The following is a 20301-nucleotide window of genomic DNA, read 5'->3' as shown; positions in this document are numbered from 1 at the left end:
CTCGGGGACACCAACTGACGGACGCCATACCAAGCCAACCAGGTGCCCCAACTCTGAGAGTCCAGCCCCACCATTGAGGCCCTCTCATTCACCGTTACCATCCAGTAGCCCCAGCTTCTATGACCTCCCCCCGCCACGACTGCTGCGACAAACGCAACACTTAACGACACACTCCGTCCACCACCCCTTGTCCATTTTTTTTTTTTTTTTTTTTATACATTTATTTATTTATAAAATACACATTTTTTTTTTTTTTTTTTTATATATGCATCCCCTCTATAATATACCGTTGCCGCCCTGAAACATCCAAGTACACACTACGGGAGGGAGGGAGGGAGATGCTGGCTCTCTGCTCCTAAAATGGCGGGCGCTGACCTGCCTCACCACTACTTCAGCCTGCCGCTCCCCGCCCCTTTCTAGCTCCTCCCCCCTTTTCCTGCACTCATCCACTTAACCCTTACCTTCCCTGACCCTTGCTCACAAAACCCCTCATGCCGGCCTCCCCTGAAGCGTGCCGCTTCGTCCGGCCTCACTTGAGTAGGGTTATTGGCTACGCTCGGGTCCACTACCCCATCATTTAGCTAACTAACCTTCCCCATTTCCTCTCCCAATAACCACACACAGCCACTGTTTGGATTAAATCGGCCACAGCAGCCGTCTTTTATTAAATAATATAAATAACATGAATAAACATAACACTTGATATAACAATGACATATATATATAAATATATACATGTCTAACTGACGAGGGAGGTCCTAGAAGCCGCCTAACTGCACCTTAAACGACCACAAACCACCACGGCAATTCCATCTTGCCCCCAGCCGCGTACCACAAGCTCGGGGACACCAACTGACGGACGCCATACCAAGCCAACCAGGTGCCCCAACTCTGAGAGTCCAGCCCCACCATTGAGGCCCTCTCATTCACCGTTACCATCCAGTAGCCCCAGCTTCTATGACCTCCCCCCGCCAACAACGCGCAGCTTGACAGCCCTTAAGCTCGCGCGTTCCGCCACACCCGGAGGGCTGTTTCAATACCTCCCTGCAAGTCCAGTGACCACAAATCAATGCCCACCGCATTGAGGTGGACTCCATCCTGTCTCCAAAAGCCTCCTGTTCCTGCTTCCAACTCGGGGTGCCTCACCACCACCGCCCCATGTTTGGCACAGAACCGCCCAATCACCCTGTTCAGCTTAATCCTAGCCTTATTCAGCCTTTCAACCGATCTCGCCTCCCTCCAGACCTTCCTGGGGACAATATCCGACCACACAGTGACAACTGACGGGAAGAGGGACCACAAACGCAAAAAATCAAAACGTATATCCCTGATCAACTCTCTGCAAGGTCGGACCCCTAGGTCATTTCCCCCAACATGCAACACCAAGATATCTGGGACTCTATCTAACCTGGCTTGCCGATGAACCTCCTGCAAAACACTACCCCACACCATACCTCTGCGTCCGATCCATCTTACTATGGCTGTCCCCCGATCAAACCCCAGCTGCCGCCCATTCTGCCGAACATCCGCTCGTAATGCCCCCCAGAACACGAACGAATGGCCCAGGATCCAAACTAATAACGGGGCATCACCTGAAAAAAGAACGAGACAAACATGGTTAGACACAGCCTTAAACTGCCCCTAAACGCACATACAGCCGAAAACGCTCCGACTCCCACCTCCCAATACGCTTAATCACTTCATCTCGCACCCCCAAGCGAGCAGCCTCCGTGGCAGCACCTATCCTGAAGGAATGACCCGTAAACTTGCCAGAGTCCATTCCTAGATTACGCAAACATTTCTTGAATACCGCTATAAATTGAAATCGCGATAAAAAGGAGCCATCCTCATGTCTGAGAATCGGGCCTGCCGCGACCCCTGCCCTTCCTTGAAAATCACGCAAACACCGTACTGGACACACTAGACATCCCGGCACCTCAAACAATGAGACTAAATGACCCCTCCCCTCCTGATCCGTCTTTGAAAATCTCAGATAAATCAGCACCCTGTCGTCATATAACGTTACATCCTCACTCCTCAGACCCCCTTCCCGCTGCACACTTGCACACACTAACTCCCCTAAACGAAAGGCTCCGAAAAAAGCCAGAGCAAAGGCTAGTCTAAATAAGCTCACCTCCCAAGCCGAGCGACACACTCCAGCTACCTGCTCCCCTAACTGTAACAATAACGAAAAGGACACCGGTAGGCGGGAATCTTTGACACGCTGAAACCTTCTATAACCCTTCAAAATTTGTCGGACCAAAAAGGACTTAGTAATGTCCGGGGAATTCCGCAACTTGAATCCGAAAGCCAAGCCCGCCATGCAACCATTGATCTTGGCAACCGACCAACCTTGATCCTTCACGTGGCCAATGAACAGTAACAACGGAATTTCCCCGTCCAGTACCTCGACCCCTAGGTCATTACACCACTGCTGCCACCTACTCCAAGCCCTATCGTACATCCTCCACGTGCCTTCACTCAATGATGCCTGCAACAGACAAGCTACGGTACCTCCAGGATCTCCCACAACGACTCTGGACACACCAATCCGACCTGACTCGCCTCCGGGGCCAGCTGGCGAAACCGCTCCCACTGAAAACGAGAAAGTGCGTCAGCTATACAGTTAGAGGAACCAGGCACATGCACCGCAAACACCCAAGCATTAAGGGACAAGCACCGGAGAACCAACTGCTGCAATAGGCAAATAACTGGGGGGGAAGAAGCCGTTACACTGTTGATGGCTTGCACAACTCCCAAGTTGTCACAATGGAAACGAACCTTCTTGTGCCGAAACTTCTCCCCCCAGAGCGTGACTGCCAACACAATGGGGAAGAGTTCCAACAATGCCACGTTTTTTACCCACCCTTTTCGTACCCAGGACTCAGGCCACCGACCCGCACACCACTGCCCTTCACAGTACGCCCCAAAACCCGCTCCACCCGCAGCATCCGTAAACAATTCGCAATCAAACGCATCAACCACCCCCCCCATAACTAATGCTCTGCCATTAAACTGTTTTAAAAAGGAATCCCAAACTTTCAAATCCCCTTTCAACTCACTGCCTAGTCTAATAAAATGGTGGGGAGACACCACCCCTCCTGTCGCCGAAGCCAACCTCCTACTAAAAATGCGGCCCATAGGTAGGATTCTGCCTGCAAAATTTAATTTGCCCAACAAAGACTGCAGGTCCCGCAGACGAATCTTTTTTGCTGTCAATGCCGCCGCCACCTCTGTTCTTAAATCTGACACTTTGTCTACTGGTAGCCTACACTCCATCCGCTGTGTATCTATGACAATACCCAAAAAGCTTAGCTCAGTAGCCGGCCCCACCGTTTTGTCCACCGCTAACGGGACTCCAAAACACTCAAAAACAGACTGTAATGTGGATAACAACAACGAACAAACCCTAGATCCCCCCGGCCCCAAACACAGGAAATCATCCAAATAATGAATGACAGAGTGACAACCTGATTCCTGAACCACCACCCACTCCAGAAAAGAACTAAAACGCTCAAAATATGCACACGATATTGAACAGCCCATTGGCAAACACCTATCCACAAAATATGCGCCATTCCAAAAACAACCCAGTAAATACAAACTATCCGGGTGAACTGGCAACAACCGAAATGCCGCTTCAATGTCACATTTTGCCAACAGGGTACCCGGACCCAGCTTCCTTACCCATTCCACAGCCGCATCAAAGGAAGCATAAACCACAGAACAAAGTTCCGGGTCAATGCCCTCATTGACCGACGCACCCTTAGGGAATGATAAATGGTGGATGAGCCTAAATTTATTAGGCTCCTTCTTAGGGATCAAACCCAAAGGGGAAACTCGCAAGTTACTGATGGGTGATGTAACAAACGGACCATCCATCCTCCCTAGGGAAACCTCTTTAGCTAACTTTCCTGTCACTATGTCCGGGAACTGCAATGCCGAGCGCAAATTCTTCCGCTTCTCTAAGACTGGTAACGGGTGTGAAGGTATATGAAAACCGAACTTAAACCCTGAATACAAAAATTCAGCTAACTCCTGGTTCGGATATCTATTTAGATGCCCCACCATCCTTTCCACTCGCACTGGGGTCTGCCCCTTTTGCAAAACTATCCCCCCCCCTTTGTCTACCCCCTCTAAAACATCTGCTAGCCCCATGGCCCCCGCCACACACGGAACATTCATGCCTAAATTTGCATTTTTGGCCGAATTTGCAACTTCCCTCATTGAAAAGGAAGCAGTATCCTCTTCCAACTGGGGGCGTCCCTGTACCTTGCTGTACCCCAACCCCTGACTCACTCCGAAAGGACTGACCACTCCTACCTGGCGCTGTCACCCTCATCCATAACGCAATGTCCTTATGGTCCCATCTCATATTAGGACGGACTGCTTTCCTCTGACGAAACTGCTCGTCATACCGTAACCACCCGGAACCCCCATACACTCTATAGGCTTCCCCAATAGCATCCAGATAGCAAAATAAAGGGGAACAGCATTCCGGACTCTTCTCCCCAATCACACTTGCCAAAATAGCAAAGGCCTGTAGCCAATTACTAAATGACCTAGGGATAAGGCGATAGCGACGCTTATCATCATCCTCCTTTCTTACTCCGTCCTTTTTTACCACATCAAGGTTGAACCGCTCCAACGGAAGCAGCGAAAAAATTTCTATATACTCTCCCTTCCGAATTTTCTCACGCACCTCCGTTTTCAAATGCGCTCCCAGGGGACCCTCAAAGCAAACATACACCTCCCCTTTTGCGGCGTCATCTAATCTGGGCCTATCCTCCTCACCTCCCGCCTGCGTCTGCACTGACACTGATTCGGCTACACCTGTGCTATTGGCCACTGCTACATTACTATTGTTAGCGGTCGCCGGTACATTGCTATTTTCTGCCCCCAACCCCCACGCTGCTAAGGGGGTAGCCCCCATTGCCCCCCTATCCTGACTAACCCCAGCTAAACCACACAGCAAGCGCCCCAAACCACCGATAATAGCACTATTGCTCCCCCCCGCCCCAGGCGCCACATTAAATATAGATAACAGTGTTCCCAGTGATGTCTCACCTAACTGCCCGGGTGCTGTGAACCCGGCAGCCGCAGGTCCTGATTCCTGACGGACGACTCCTGGATCCACGACGTTCCTTTGATGGGTACTTGCGCTGTTCGACGGCAGCACCCCAGGCGGATCACTGCTGGGTGCGTTAGGAATGGCTCTGGGACGCACTCTGTCTTCCACGGTGTCAGGACCAGTAGCAAACTGTCCGCCCTCAGGAAATGGCCTGCGCAACTCCCTGTCCTCCATATAAGCATCTGCACGCCTGTCTTCATGCCCAAGAGGCCTGCTCTGGGGCGGGGAGCCGTCCAGAACAGCCTCGTCCTCCTCCTCTGTAAGAAGCGCATCATGGCAAGGCCTGCGCCCGTCCCTGGCACCTACAGGCGCAGCCTCGTGTGCCACTGAAAGGGGCTCATCCTGTAAGGGCCTGCGCCGGGCCGCCCTGGCCGACCGCGCAGCCCCGCTGCTGCCTCTGCTGCCACTACCTCTCCCACGCTGAGCAGGCCTCCGACTCCTGGGGACAGGAGGGGATCCTGCAGAACCAGGTCCTGACTCCCCTGTTGCTGCCGCGATGGGCTGAGGGGAAGGCCCCACAGCCTCTGGAGGGTCCCGCCGGACATATGGATTCCTCCCACGCCGGGAGGTCGCAGTAGCCTTAGAATGCTCCCGGCGTGGAGGGTCCCTTGTGGGGCTCCTGACACGGCGCCGGACCCGGGGGGGTAAATCAGGGCTCAGGCGCGCCGGCGGCCGTACCCGCCGCGGCCGTGTAGCTGCTGGAGTAGGGCTAGACGTACCCACCTCCGCCCCCCCTAGCAATGCGGTCACCTGCTGCTCCAGCCAGTCGCTGCCCCTGGTGTCCGCCGCTTCCCTCAAGCGCCGCAGCATCACCTCCACTGCTTCTGCCATTGCTGAATCCGATGCTGCAGTTCAGAAGATGCTGGCTCTCTGCCAGATGCTGGCTCTCTGCTCCTAAAATGGCGGGCGCTGACCTGCCTCACCACTACTTCAGCCTGCCGCTCCCCGCCCCTTTCTAGCTCCTCCCCCCTTTTCCTGCACTCATCCACTTAACCCTTACCTTCCCTGACCCTTGCTCACAAAACCCCTCATGCCGGCCTCCCCTGAAGCGTGCCGCTTCGTCCGGCCTCACTTTTCATGGTTAAAAAAAAAAGATTGAAGGGATATGATCAGTCTCCTTATGTGCTCTGCAGATCTTCACTGGTGAGTTTTTTCTTGGTTTTTCTTCTTGTGCATTGCATTGACAAGTTACAGTATGTTGTGTGCGTCTCCTTTTCTGAAAAGACATAATGATGGACCTGACCCCGGGGAACTATGGAAGAAGGACAATGACCTCCACATTTACATAACAAGCATTTCCTCTTATTTTCTTGTTTCCTAATACAAGCTAAAATCTTTGGCTACTGTGAGTGACATTTTGGTTTTTAGTAAATTATACCCCAGCTTATAAATACGTCTCTTAAAATGCAAATTCTATGCTAATCGATTTCTATGAGTAAAATACAGGGCAAGCAGTGCAGTTATACTTCCTAGCATATGTTATTAGCCAGTCAGTGTAATGTGATGGGAATGGCTAAGGATGTCACAGGAAACGTTGCAGACACCAGGCTTGCAAAACAATAATGCTCTCTTTTTGCTGCATAACTTTTTAATGGGTCACAATGGGACACTTAACCCGTTCCCGGTGGTTAAGACTTTAAATATGAAGCCCCCTCCCATGTGCAGCGGGCACCATAGTTACCAATTCCCTTCTGATTTAAACAGCAGGCATCCAGGGCTAATGTCCGATACCGGCAGTAAGGCCTTGGTTACTTTTTTAACCCTACAGATGCCATGGTCAAATGGGACCAGGACTTCTGCAATGAAAAAAAAAGTGAGCAAGCGCTCCTGGCCATGCTCCGGCTACCCATGGTGATGATCGGGGTAACTCGAGGGTATGTATAGTAGAGATGGCATTGCGGTTCGCCCGGCGGTCGTTTCGCGGCGAACTTTGCTCGTTCACAGTTTGCCTAAAGGTCGAACATATGGCGATGTCTGCCGGCGCCATTTTATTTTACATTGTAAAGAACTTTGACCCATGACACATCCATCAGGTGGCACAGGACAGCCAATTGAGATGTTTCAGCACATAGACATACCCCATACCTTATAAATAAACCTGATCTGGCAGCATTTTTACATTCAGTTTTTTTTTTGCCAGTGTTGCTGTATGGAGCGGGGACAGACTGTTAGGGACACTAATCGCTAGCTAATAGGGCCACAAGGACTGGTATAGGTGTGCTATCGATAGGCATGACTAAATGAGGGGTGTACTATACTTATAATATACTTTCTAACATAGAAAGTATATTATAGTGCATTTGTATTGTGCAGCAGTTGTGTGCAGTTTTGCTACATTACCGCAGCCACACAGAGTGCCAAACGCTATTGGAACAAATAATTTCTACTGGTGTGATATACCAGTTGTCCCCCCAAAAAACTGATTGAAGCAGGGGTGTTATATACCAATATTATACTTTCTATATAGTGCATTTAGGTAGTGCAGCATTTGTTTGCGTTTTTGCTGCATTACCGCAGCTACAGATAGTGACAAACGCCATTGGAACAAATAATTTCTACTGGTTTGATATACTAGTTACCCCCCCAAAAAAAAACTGATTGAAGCAGCGGTATTATATTCCAATAATATTAAAGGTGGGACGAATCCAGTTTTTTTCCAATCCGAATCCGAAAAGGTTCTCGAATCTTTTGAATCTCGAATCCTACGAATCCTGTACATTAGAATTGTGTGAACGGTGAAAGAAACAAAGGGATCCAAACACTTATGGGGGGGATCTGTGGATGACACTGCTATGGGGGATCTGTGGATGACACTGCTATGGGGGATCTGTGGGTGACACTGTTATGGGGGGGATCTGTGGATGGCACTATTATGGGGGGATCTGTGGATGGCACTGTTATGGGGGGATCTGTCAATGGCACTGTTATGGGGGGATCTGTGGGTGACACTGTTATGGGGGGATCTGTGGGTGACACTGTTATGGGGGGATCTGTGGATGGCACTGTTATGGGGGATCTGTGGATGGCACTTTTATGGGGGATCTGTGGATGGCACTTTTATGGGGGATCTGTGGATGGCACTGTTATGGGGGATCTGTGGATGGCACTGTTATGGGGGGATCTGTGGGTGACACTGTTATGGGGGGGATCTGTGGATGGCACTGTTATGGGGGGATCTGTGGGTGACACTGTTATGGCGGGGATCTGTGTATGGCACTGTTATGGGGGGATCTGTGGATGGCACTGTTATGGGGGATCTCTGGATGGCACTGTTATGGGGGATCTCTGGATGGCACTGTTATGCGGATCTCTGGATGGTACTGTGATGGGGGGATATGTGGATGACACATATGCATCTTATTCTATGTGCCATCCACATATCCCCCCTTAACAGTGTCCCTGCAGTGTGAATGACCCCCAATATAGGGGCTGGGGGCCGGCACCTGGATTAGTAATAACAGCATGGACCGGTGCAGTCCCTGTATTCTAATGCACCGGCCCCGCTCACAGTTGTATAATCTTATTCTTCTCTAACCTATAGGCATTGTTAAAATATAATAATCATTTGTAATCCAGCTGTACTTACAGCTAAGTTCCATAGCAGGGAGGAGGCAGGCAGGAGGCAGGCCGAGAGGACTGGCGGGCGGCGCGTCACTAACTACGTCATGTACCTGCGTCACCCACTTTAGGAATTAAGCGGGCGCGTGATGTAGTGAGTGACGCGTCACCTGCCCGTCCTCCCGGCCTACCTCTTCCCTCCTCCCTGCTGCGGAACTTAGCTGTAAGTACAGCAGGATTACAAATGATTATTATATTTTAACAATGCCTACAGGTTAGATAAGAATAAGATTATACAACAGTGAGCGGGGCCGGTGTATTAGAATACAGGGACTGCCCCGGTCCCCGCTGTCGAGATTCGTCGGAATCGTATTTTACAAAATAGGTAGGGATTCGAGTCCACAAATCCCTCGAATCTTGTTAGATTCAAGGGAGTCGTGGATTTGACAGATTTGTTGTCCCACCTCTAAATAATATACTTTCTATATAGTGCATTTGGGTAGTGCAGCAATGGTTTGCGGTTTTGCTGCGTTACCTCAGCTACAGATAGTGACAAATTACATTGGAACAAAAAATTTCTACTGGTGTGAAATACCAGTTGCCCACCCAAAAATCTGATTGAAGCAGGGGTGTGATATACCAATAATATACTTTCTATATAGTGCATTTGGGTAGTGCAGCATTTGTTTGCGGTTTTGCTGCATTACCTCAGCTCACAGAGTGACAAACGCTATTGGAACAAATAATTTCTACTGGTGTGAAATACCAGTTGCCCCCAAAAAATCTGATTGAGGCAGGGGTGTGATATACCAATAATATACTTTCTATATAGTGCATTTGGGTAGTGCAGCATTTGTTTGCGGTTTAGCTGAGTTACATCAGCTACAGATAGTGACAAACGACATTGGAACAAATAATTTCTACTGGTATGATATACCAGTTGCCCCCCAAAAAAATTGAAAAAAAAAGTGGGCTACAGTAAAATTGTTATTCAGTGAACGCAAAATGTACCTCGAGCCACATAATCACAATTTCTTTTATGTCAGGTGAATTCCTAATTTTTAAGGCTTTTACTCCTGTAGCCTAAAATAAAAAATTTCTAGGCTCCAGCAGGGCACATTTCAGAGAATTTCCCTTTAAGATGCATAAAAATGTCCCCCTGATTAAGATACATATTTTTTGTTGGAATTTTTGTCATTTTGTCTTTAGTCTGTCACTGTCCATGTTGTGGGACTATTTGTACACTTCTACTAAGTATTTGGTGGCTGCAAATATGAGCTGAAGGTTTTTCAGGTTTGCCTGCCATTAAAGTGAATGGGGCCCGCCGCAAACTTGTGGTTCATAAACATTTAATCACGTTCGTGAACCGTCCTGGCCGATGTTTGTCCATCACTAATGTGTAGTAGCCTATGCCCTTCTGAGTGACAGGAGGCTGCTCAACATTACTTCCTACTGAGCCCCTGCCTGTGCCAGAGCTCCATAGGAACACAGTAATATTCTCATAGACTCCAATGCTAATGCATTGGAGTCTATGAGAAAAGCAATCTAATGATTGCTTGTTATAGTTCCCTAAAGGAACTATAAAAATAAGTGTAAAAAAGTTTAAAAAAATATAAAAATATATTAAAATTCTCATCCCTCCTTTCACCAAAACTAAAATAAAAGTACATAAACAATTAAAAAAAATAAACATCATTGGTATAGCCTTATGCAAAAACGCCTGTACTATTAAAATATTTAACCCATACGACAAATGGCAAAATGGAAAAAAAAAGAACATTAAAATGACTGATTCTCCATTTTTTGGCCACTTCCCCTCCACAAAAAATAAAAATAAAAAGTGAACAAAAAGTCATACACACATTGGTATCAATGAAATGTACAGATTGCCCTTCCAAAAATGAGCCTTTACAGCTCCATATACATAAAAATTAAAAGTTAATGGGGTAAGATGTTGATGCAAAGTTTTTTGTTTTTTTTTCAGCATAAAAACTATACATATGGAATTGTTGGTATCAACAGTATTGTTGTAATCATACTGGCCCAGAGAATGAAAGAAATAGGTCAGTTTTACTGCATAGGAAACACTGTAAAAACAAAACCCATAAAAATGAGTTTCTTTTTTTTATATATATATATAATTCCACTACATTTGGCTTTGGGAAGGCTGAGAGTAAAAAACCAAAATGAAAAAAAAAATTAAAATTCCCCAGTCATTAAAGCAATTATGGCGAGAGAAAAAAGATGGGGAGAGGTGCTCATAGGGTGGTAGGTAACGATAATTCGGTTTAGCGAAATGGATAGTGTATGCTCACCTTTTGGTGTTGTGCATGTGTAAGCACAACGTCCGTAAGGGCAGATACACAGAGAGGAGGGGGTTGGTGCTGCCAGTACCCGTTCGGTCCCTTTGGATGGAGTTTGCCAAAAACTCCTAGGGACTGTGGAGGAAGTAGTGGATGGTTTGTGTGCTGGCACACAGTAGGGTACTTCATTGGTGCACATAAAACGACCTCAAATCGGGAACTTTTGGTGTAATAGCTGTTAATTGTTCAATAGACAACGCGTTTCAGAGTTTATAACTCCTTTCTCAAGTCTAAAAAGATACAACGAAAGTGCCGAAGCCAAATGTATCCCCACATAATCAGAGGGGTATGTACGAGCATTATACAATAAAAGGTTAGAGGGGTATGTACGAGCATTATACAATAAAAGGTTAGAGGGGTATGTTTGTACATTATACAATAATATATATATATATATATATATATAAAATGATAAAAACTGTGGTTTACAGAGAAGAGAAAAATGTGAATGTCAGTTTAAACTACAATAAATCAATTGATTAAAAGGAAAGATAATTAATAGATGTTTGGTATCACATGTTGCATATTACGCGTATAAGGCAACTAATGGACCCAGTGATATCTAATAAATTCTGCTCGCATAAAATTTGCGTACTCCAGTGTGTCTTAAATGAACAACGTTATTATAATATAGGTAGATATATATGGCATGAACGGAAGTCCCAGTGCTGGACCATGATATGTAAAGGAACATCCTGGTGTCCCTAGTGTGATGCTTTTATGGTGGCGTGTATTGTGGTAATATGTAGTGAAGTGTATCATAGGTTATTTCCTGGACCGATCTGTATAATGTGTTGTATAGGTGTGCAGAACAGAGGGAAATGGGAGGTTTACCTTGGGGACGTCAGCAGCAAGAGTGGCCAGATGGCTGTAGGTAAAAACAAGAGGAGAAGGTACAAGATACATGAATGTATATATGTGGTTATATGGAATAAATAAAGGAAAGAACTAGTGGCTGGCGGCAGGATAGGATGGCATTCATGTGGTGGGTACAGTATAATATTGCCGCTGGTGTATGCTGGTTGGTGCTGGTGCTTAAGCTTACCTGGGAGCCTCCTCTGGTGCGTGTTGCTGTGTGGGGCGCCACTCACCACGTGTGTGAGCGCGCGCTGTTTAAAGATGGGGTGGCGGGGGTGTGGTTGGTGACGTCAGGCGGGAATCCTCTCTCTGCAGCGCCGACCAGCTGGTGTGCTGGAGGCGTGGTTGGTGACGTCAGAGGAGGATCCCCACTTGGCAAGCGCTGGACAGGAGATGCGCTGATGTTCTTGAACAGGGATACTGAAACAGCGCGGGGGGGGGTCAAAGCGGGCTGGCAATGTGTAATAATGTATGATGTTCGGGTTGTTGTGCTGAAACATGATATGGTGTTGGGGCTGGTGTGTTGAGGCAGTATGGCTAGGCTAAAACACGCAGAGAGGATTTGATGGAACCAGGTGGCGGGGTGGATGACCAACAGGCAGTGGGTGGGGTGGTTGGGTGGATTTAGGGTAGGCGAATTGAATGGAGCATGATGGTCTGTGGTGAATAAAGTGGCAGTGGGGGAGTGGGCGGGATTGGAGAGGGTGGGTGTAGTGGAAAAGCGAGGTGGACGGAATAGAAGGAGAGACAATTGGTTCTGTGGGGGCGGGGAGGGGGGGAAATGAGGCGGGAATTGACGGGGGAATTGGCAGAGATGGATGGTGCTGTGGTGGGGTGGTGGGAGTGGGGGTATTTTAGGGAAGACGCATGGGGCGAAGGAGGAGGTGGGGGGGCCAGAGGGATGGGGGTGGTTGGCATGTGGGAGTGGGAGGGTGGGCGTGTTGGGGTTAGGGTGTCTTAGTCCAGGGGGGGGGGGGTGGCCGGTGGCCTTGGACTGGATGGGTGTGCGTGCATCTGGATGAAGAGAATGAGGATAAGGGGTGGAGTATGTGGTGGAAATGGTAGACTGCGATCTGGGGTTTAGAAACAGTTGGTTTCTAGAGATTAATTTAAACCGTATGGTTCTATAGTTTGAAGTTTGAATATCCAGTACATTTCTTTTCTCCTCAATTTCTGGTAGCGATTTCCATAGATGACTGGGATTTCTTCGATGGGTAATAGGGAGAGATCCCCTGGATCTTTGTTGTGTGCCTGGACAAAATGTCGGGACACCCCATGTTTAAGAAAGCCGTTCGTGATGTTCCAGTGGTGCTTGTTCATCCTCTCTCTCAAAGTGAGGGTGGTCCGGCCGATGTATTGTAGTCCACAGGTGCACTCCAATAGATAAATGACGTATGTTGATGAACAATTTAGGAAATGTTTTATTTCGAAATTCTCTCCTTTCACGTTACTGGAGAATTTGGTAATCTGACTTGAGATGTTTAGGCAGCACTTACATCTACGGTGTCCGCATTTGTAACTGCCCAGCACTTTGGGAAACAGGCTCAGAGTTGGAGAAGGATGTTTCTTCTGAGCGCGCAAGCGACTGGGGGCAATGAGATTTTTTACTTGTTTGTGCTCTTCTAAAGGTTATGTGTGGCTCCGGTTGTATATGTTTTGTTAGAAAGGATCCGCTTGTAGTATCTTCCAGTGTTTCTTGAGTATATCTCTAAGGGTCGTGTGGTTGGTGTTGAACGTAGTTATGAAGGACGTATTTCTTAGTGGTGTCTAAATCAAATTGTTTGGTAATTGGTAGTTTAGTTTCTGATGGTAGACAGTCTTCCTGGGAATATTTTTGTGCCTGCCGTAGTGCTGCCTTGACGACGCCACATGGGTACCCTTTGTTGTGAAATCTTTTTTCAATTACCTGACTTTGTAGTTGGAAATCCTCATCCTTTGTACAGTTCCGGCGGATCCGCTTAAATTGGCTAAAAGGGATGTTGTTTTTCCACTTTTTGTGGTCTGCGCTCCGGTAGTCCAGATAGCTGTTTCCATCTACCTTTTTGAAAAAGGTCTTGGTTTCAATGGCGTTGTCCCTAGTGGATAGGACTAGGTCCAGATATTCAATGGAAGTTTCGGAGTAATTGGCAGTGAAGGTGAGGTTGAAGCTGTTGTTGTTTAGATGGGTGGTGAAATTGTTGGCCTCCTCTAGGCTGCCGTCCCAGATCAAAAGCAGGTCGTCGATGTAACGTTTATAAAAAAACTGTTTTTTTTTCCAAGGGTGTTCGTTATAAATGAATTGCTCTTCGAAGATCCCCATGTACAAATTCGCGAAGCTGGGCGCGAATTGCGTCCCCATAGCGGTCCCCATTGTCTGCTTGTAAATTTTGTTCTCGAAAGTAAAGATATTGTGATTAAGGATGAAATCGATGCCATCCAAGATAAATTGTCCCTGTGAGGCCGGGAGGTTCACATCCTGTTGTAGACAATGTCATATGGCATCTATCCCTGTTTTGTGTGGGATGTTTGAGTATAATGAGGCAACGTCAAGTGTGGCCCAAATGTATGATTTTTTCCAATTGACCTCTTTGAGGAGGGTGATTAGAGTGGCGGAGTCCTTGAGGTAGGATGGTAACTGGACAACATATTTCTGTAAAAAAATGTCGATGTAATGTGATAAATTGCATGTTAGTGAGGAGATGCCAGAAATAATGGGTCTCCCTGGTGGGTTATGGATAGATTTGTGTACTTTTGGTAAATGGTAAAAAAAATGCCCGGTTAGGGTGATCTATGGTGATATATTCCTTCTCCTTTTTGGTTAATATTTCCTGTGATTGAGCTTTTTCCAGAAGGGCCAATAGTTTTTTAATGTCATCCTTTAAGGGGTTATGAGTTAGGATTTCGTAGTAGTCTTTAAAGGGTTAAGTAACATAGCAAGCAGCAGTGGAATAAGTGAACTCTGACAAATTAAAACACAAGTATGTGTTAGGAATGCTTTGCAGTGTTTATGTGTTTGGCTCCTTTCCCTGGACTCAATTATTATAGCAAAGCTTTTGATATCTTAGTTAATCATACCATTAGTAAATCAGGTGCCTCCTGCTTTTTGCTTAATTCCTCGGTAGGCACATGTCACCAGTAGGTTTGCTGTTTCTCATACTGACTAACCACTCCCTGCAGTCTCATTGTTCTGCGGTATATTAGTCATGGATCAACTGCCACTGTCTTAGGGCTCATGCACACGAACGTATTTTCTTTCTGCTTCCGTTACGTTTTTGTGGAACCATTCACTACAATGGGTCCACAGAAACACTGGAAGGTACTCCGTGTGCATTCCGTTTCCGTATTTCCGTTCCGCAAAAAAGTAGTGCATGTCTTATTATTGTCCGCAAATCATGGTCCGAGGCCCCATTCAAGTCAATGGGTCCGCAGAAAATACGGAACGCACATGGAACACATCTGTATGTAATCCGTATTTCATCCATATTTTGCGGATCCATACTGTAGAAATGCTATGCCCAGCCCATATTGCTCATGTGTTTGGTGATTAATAAGTAACTGCTTCCGTTTCCGATCCTCAAAAAACGGATCGCATACGGAAACCATACGGATATGTTTTGTGGAATAATGGAACGGAAGAGGACTTAAATCAGAGGAAAAAAAAACTTAGATACGGAACAACGGATCCGTGAAAAAATGGACCGCAAGACAACAACGGACGTGTGCATGAGCCCTTATAACAAGTGGCACACAATTTCCCATAGTTGAGTGGTGCAGTGGTTGGAAATACTCAATCAATATCTGAAAGTCCCATGTATATCATGGGTGACTTCATAGAAATCATGTTCATTCTGTACTGTGATGTTAGTATTTTCCTTATTCCAACACATAGAATGTGAAATGACAGGATTTAATTAGATATTAGCGCTAAAGCAATCTCTTTCCGCTTGTTTTCTGTGTTTTTCAGGCTCTAACACAAAAACATAATGTGCATTTGTATGGAAAGTTTGTCAATTAATTTCATATAACTAAAGAGCCAACTGCATTGTACCGTATACTGTACACATATGTTTTCCCAATCCACTCCTTATTGTACAATCCAGGCTAGGAAGGGTTCCCAGATGTGTGGGGAGAAACACAGTCATGGAGGATAATTGTTCCATTTCTTTTTGTCAGTATTACTTAGCAGAAGCCCTATGGATTACACCATAGTGCTATATGGATATATAATATTACAATGTGGCTAAGCATTAGACAATGGTAAAAGAGTCCTTGAATAAATATATACAGCCTCTGGTGCTTTCTTTCATTTAGTGCATAAAACATGAATCCGCAATTTTATAACTATAATTCAATAAGAAATACAATAGAAGATCTCCAGGGTCATAACAGAATCATTTTACTCCTATTAAGTCGAAAGCTTTAGATTTGGATTTTTCCAGAAAAAATTGCTATAATTATAATAACAAACATTTCTCTACTCATTTTGACAACTGGCAAGGAGGAAAGAGAAGCAAGTTAAGGATCTCTCAAACAGGACCTTCTCATTTCTTCTTTTTTTTTATTCTTTCCTTTCTTGTTTTTTTAAAGAGAAAAAAAAAAAAAAATATTCGGCAACCTTTTTTTAAAAAAAAATGTATTACCTAATATATTGTATATTCTACAATAATACCCTGCTCAAGTATACCGCTCCGCACCTTAATTACCAGCTAATCCCTTAATGGAATCTGCTATTTGGTCGCTATTCCTTAGGCCTAGTTCACACGAACGTTTTTTTTTTGCTAGTGTACGGGCGTTTTTTTTTGTGTTCCGTATACGGTCCGTATACGGAACCATTCATTTCAATGGTTCCGCAAAATAAATGGAACACATATGGAAATGCATCCGTATGTCTTCAGTATCCGTTCCGTTTTTGCGGAACCATCTATTGAAAATTTTATGCCCAGACCAATTTTTTCAATGTAATTACTGTAATACTGTATATGCCATACGGAAAAACGGAACAGAAAAACGGAACGAAAACGGAAACACAACGGAACTCAAAAACGGAACAACGGATCCGTGAAAAACGGACCGCAAAAAACTATAAAAGCCATACGTTCGTGTGAACTAGGCTTATCTATTAGATCTATAATTCTTCCAAAGGAGCCACCTTACTGTCACAGCGGCTTGATGTTTAACAGATTTGACCATAATGGTCTCATATTTAGGCCTCTTTCACACGACCGTATGGCTTTTTCAGTGTTTTGCGGTCCGTTTTTCACCGTTGTTCCGTTTTTTGTTTCCGTTGTGTTTCCATTTCTGTTCCGTCTTTCCGTTCCGTTTTTCCGTATGGCATATATAGTATACAGTAATTACATAGAAAAAATTGGGTTGGGCATAACATTTTCAATAGATGGTTCCGCAAAAACGGAACGGATACAGAAGACATACGGATGCATTTCCGTATGTGTTCCTTATTTTTTGTGGACCCATTGACTGGGAGCCACGGAACGTGATTTGCGGGAAATAATAGGACATGTTCTATCTTTCAACGGACATACGGAAACGGAATGCATACAGAGTACATTCCGTTTTTTTTGCGGAACAATTAAAATGAATGGTTCCGTATACGGACTGTATATGAAACGCAAAAAACGGCCCGTAAACAGCAAAAAAAAAAAAGATCATGTGAATGAGGCCTTACTATGTAAATCCACACTAGCAATGACTTCTCCTAATGTAGGGGGTTCAGTAGACTTCCATTTTGTGGCCATACACATCCTAGACGCCGTCAAAATCTGCACCACCGACCTTCTCATTTTGAAAGATTATACATCCCCTGCTTTGTGACTCTCAGTCGCAGAGATCTTAGTAGCTGATCAGCCAGCCCCAAGTGATCATTGTCAGGTGTGGAGAAAAAGTAAAGCCTCTTGCACACAACCAGATGCCCTCTGAGAGATACAGTCTGTGAGCGGGCCATATGTCCAGGAGCGGCATTGATTGTGCGCACCGGAGCACACAGCATCATAAATTACAATGATGCTGTGTACATCGGGCCGCCCACGGGACTATTGTCCTGCACTCATATGATCGTACGCAATAGTCTCAAAAACTGATAGACATCATCAGCAAGTGATCTGATCGGGTTATCTATGTTGAACCTCATAGTTGACATCACTGTTGTGTCAGAATCTGGGTCCAATATAGTGTCTCCCTTTCCTCCAAAAGTTTCCTCCTGTGGGACAACATATTCCTGATTAATGGATGGGGTAATAAAAAAAGTATGTTGAGAGCTGCATTTTTTTATGTTTATAACATTCAAGCACTTTCATTTATGTGTCCTGTGATAGTAACATAGTAACATAGTACATAAGGCCGAAAAAAGACATTTGTCCATCCAGTTCGGCCTGTTATCCTGCAAGTTGATCCAGAGGAAGGCAAAAAAAAAACTGGGAGGTAGAAGCCAATTTGCCCCACTTTAGGGGAATAAAAAATTCCTTCCTGACTCCAATCAGGCAATCAGAATAACTCCCTGGATCAACGACCCCTCTCTAGTAGCTATAGCCTGTAATATTATTACACTCCAGAAATACATCCAGGCCCCTCTTGAATTCCTTTATTGTACTCACCATCACCACCTCCTCAGGCAGAGAGTTCCATAGTCTCACTGCTCTTACCGTAAAGAATCCTCTTCTATGTTTGTGTCCAAACCTTCTTTCCTCCAGACGCAGAGGATGTCCCCTCGTCACAGTCACAGTTCTGGGGATAAATAGATAATGGGATACATCTCTGTACTGACCCCTGATATATTTATACATATTAATTAGATCTCCCCTTAGTCGTCTTTTTTCTAAAGTGAATAACCCTAATTTTGATAATCTTTCAGGGTACTGTAGTTGCCCCATTCCAGTTATTAATGATGATGATTTCAGAGATGCGGCCATCATCATTGTCACTATGCAAGCACTTGTAGGACCATAAATGTAGGACCATAAATGCAAGCATCATTCCATTGATATAACGTCATATAAATTCATAATAACATCATATAAATGTAGGTTTTTGCTGGTGATACTCATTACTTTTGTGTTGTTATTGGCTAATTTGCACCTATTTTTTTTTTTTATGGTATAAATGCCAGCTCCAGCTATAAGATGGAGGTTTAGGGGAAATATGAAATGCAGAACATGCAGGTTTTATTTTTTTGCTATTGGCTTTTTTGTTAATTAGGTGACTTTTGCTACTTTCTAGCTTCTTTTAAAAAAAAATGCAGCACGCTGTGACACTTTTTTTTTTTACTTACTAGCTTCTTTTGAAAAATGCAGCACGCTGTAGCTCCTTATTTTTTCAGGCACTTTCACATTACTTTCTCCATAGGGGGAAAAATGCCATGAAGAAAACACTTGTGGGAAAACACACAAAAAAAAGGCCACAAAAAATGCAGCCAAAATAAAAAAAATTGGGTGGCCCAAAAAAGTGCATGAGGTTATTCTGGTGTTGTCTTTTTTTTTTTTTTTTGCAGCCCAAAAAGAAAGTTAGTGCAAATCTGCCTGTGAGGACCTTAGCAAAACTTTTTTCTACAGAAAGATTATTTCTCGACTTTTTTGTCTTAATGTAATATATAAAACTGATAGTCTCAGACAAAGAGCAGAATGTGGTCATAGCCGTTCATGACAGAAGCTTCTGCCGGCTCTATTACACAAAAGTAGGACATAAGAATGCAGCTCAAGCCCTTTTCATAACTCTCATCCTTGTCTTCAGCACACACCATTTTAAAGGCGCCGCTCCTTTAAAACAGTATGTGCCTTTGAATATCTTTCTCAAGTTTATCCTATTTGTGTGTGTTAAAAAAAAAAAAGTAAAAAAAAAAAAACTAATAAAATTTGAGTGAAAAATGATAGATGGGATTATCACTCATAGGATAAGCCTGGCAAGCTAAGGAGAGATTTTATAAACAATAAGCTACAGTGGGATTTAATAAGAGAACAAAGCATCACTTAAATTCTGCTATTTTCTCCTCCTTTCCGCTGTAATTCAAGCATATAAATAATCAAATCTGCCGAGCCATTTACTAAAGCACCCCAGCAACATTAACTCCATGATACAAGAATCCAACAAACCATAAGATTTAGTGAATAAGGCTGTGTGAATTCAATTTTTCATTTAACTCTTTAAGTTCCGTTTCCCAACCCACATCACTAAATACAAAATAAGAACTTAGCTTAATTAGGGTTTAAATGAAAGCTTTTTTTTTGGCAGTGCTGCTGGGTGCCTGTGCGGAGTAATTAGCTGAGCGTGTGAAATTAAAGCCCTTACAGCAGTGTAATTATGCACAAGGAAAAGTGTATACTCTGCTTTATCTTCAATTTTGGCCAGCCTTTACGGCTACATGATAGCTACAGAAACATCTTTCGTAAATTGATAACAGCTGTC

The 20301-nt window shown here is 44.9% G+C and overlaps 1 protein-coding gene across 2 annotated transcripts; it reads right to left on the bottom strand.

Moving 5' to 3' along the window:
• Positions 1–866: 866 nt before the first annotated feature.
• LOC120995807 lies at positions 867–6071 on the bottom strand. Of its 2 annotated transcripts, none has more exons than XR_005777674.1 (2): positions 2515–6071; positions 867–1592 (listed from the first exon to the last, which is right to left on the bottom strand). XR_005777674.1 is itself a non-coding variant. In XM_040425242.1 (2 exons), exons 1-2 carry the CDS (start codon positions 3880–3882, stop codon positions 1575–1577), a joined length of 1386 nt encoding a protein of 461 aa, XP_040281176.1. In that variant the 5' UTR covers positions 3883–4056; the 3' UTR covers positions 867–1574. The 2 variants fall into 2 exon arrangements, 1 of the variants encoding a protein (XP_040281176.1); XM_040425242.1 differs by having other exon boundaries at positions 2515–4056.
• Positions 6072–20301: the final 14230 nt, after the last annotated feature.

Source organism: Bufo bufo, chromosome 3 (assembly GCF_905171765.1).
Source record: "Bufo bufo chromosome 3, aBufBuf1.1, whole genome shotgun sequence".
NCBI lineage: Eukaryota > Metazoa > Chordata > Amphibia > Anura > Bufonidae > Bufo > Bufo bufo.
Note: the sequence above shows the minus strand (reverse complement) of the source record. Positions and strands in the feature narration are given on the sequence as shown.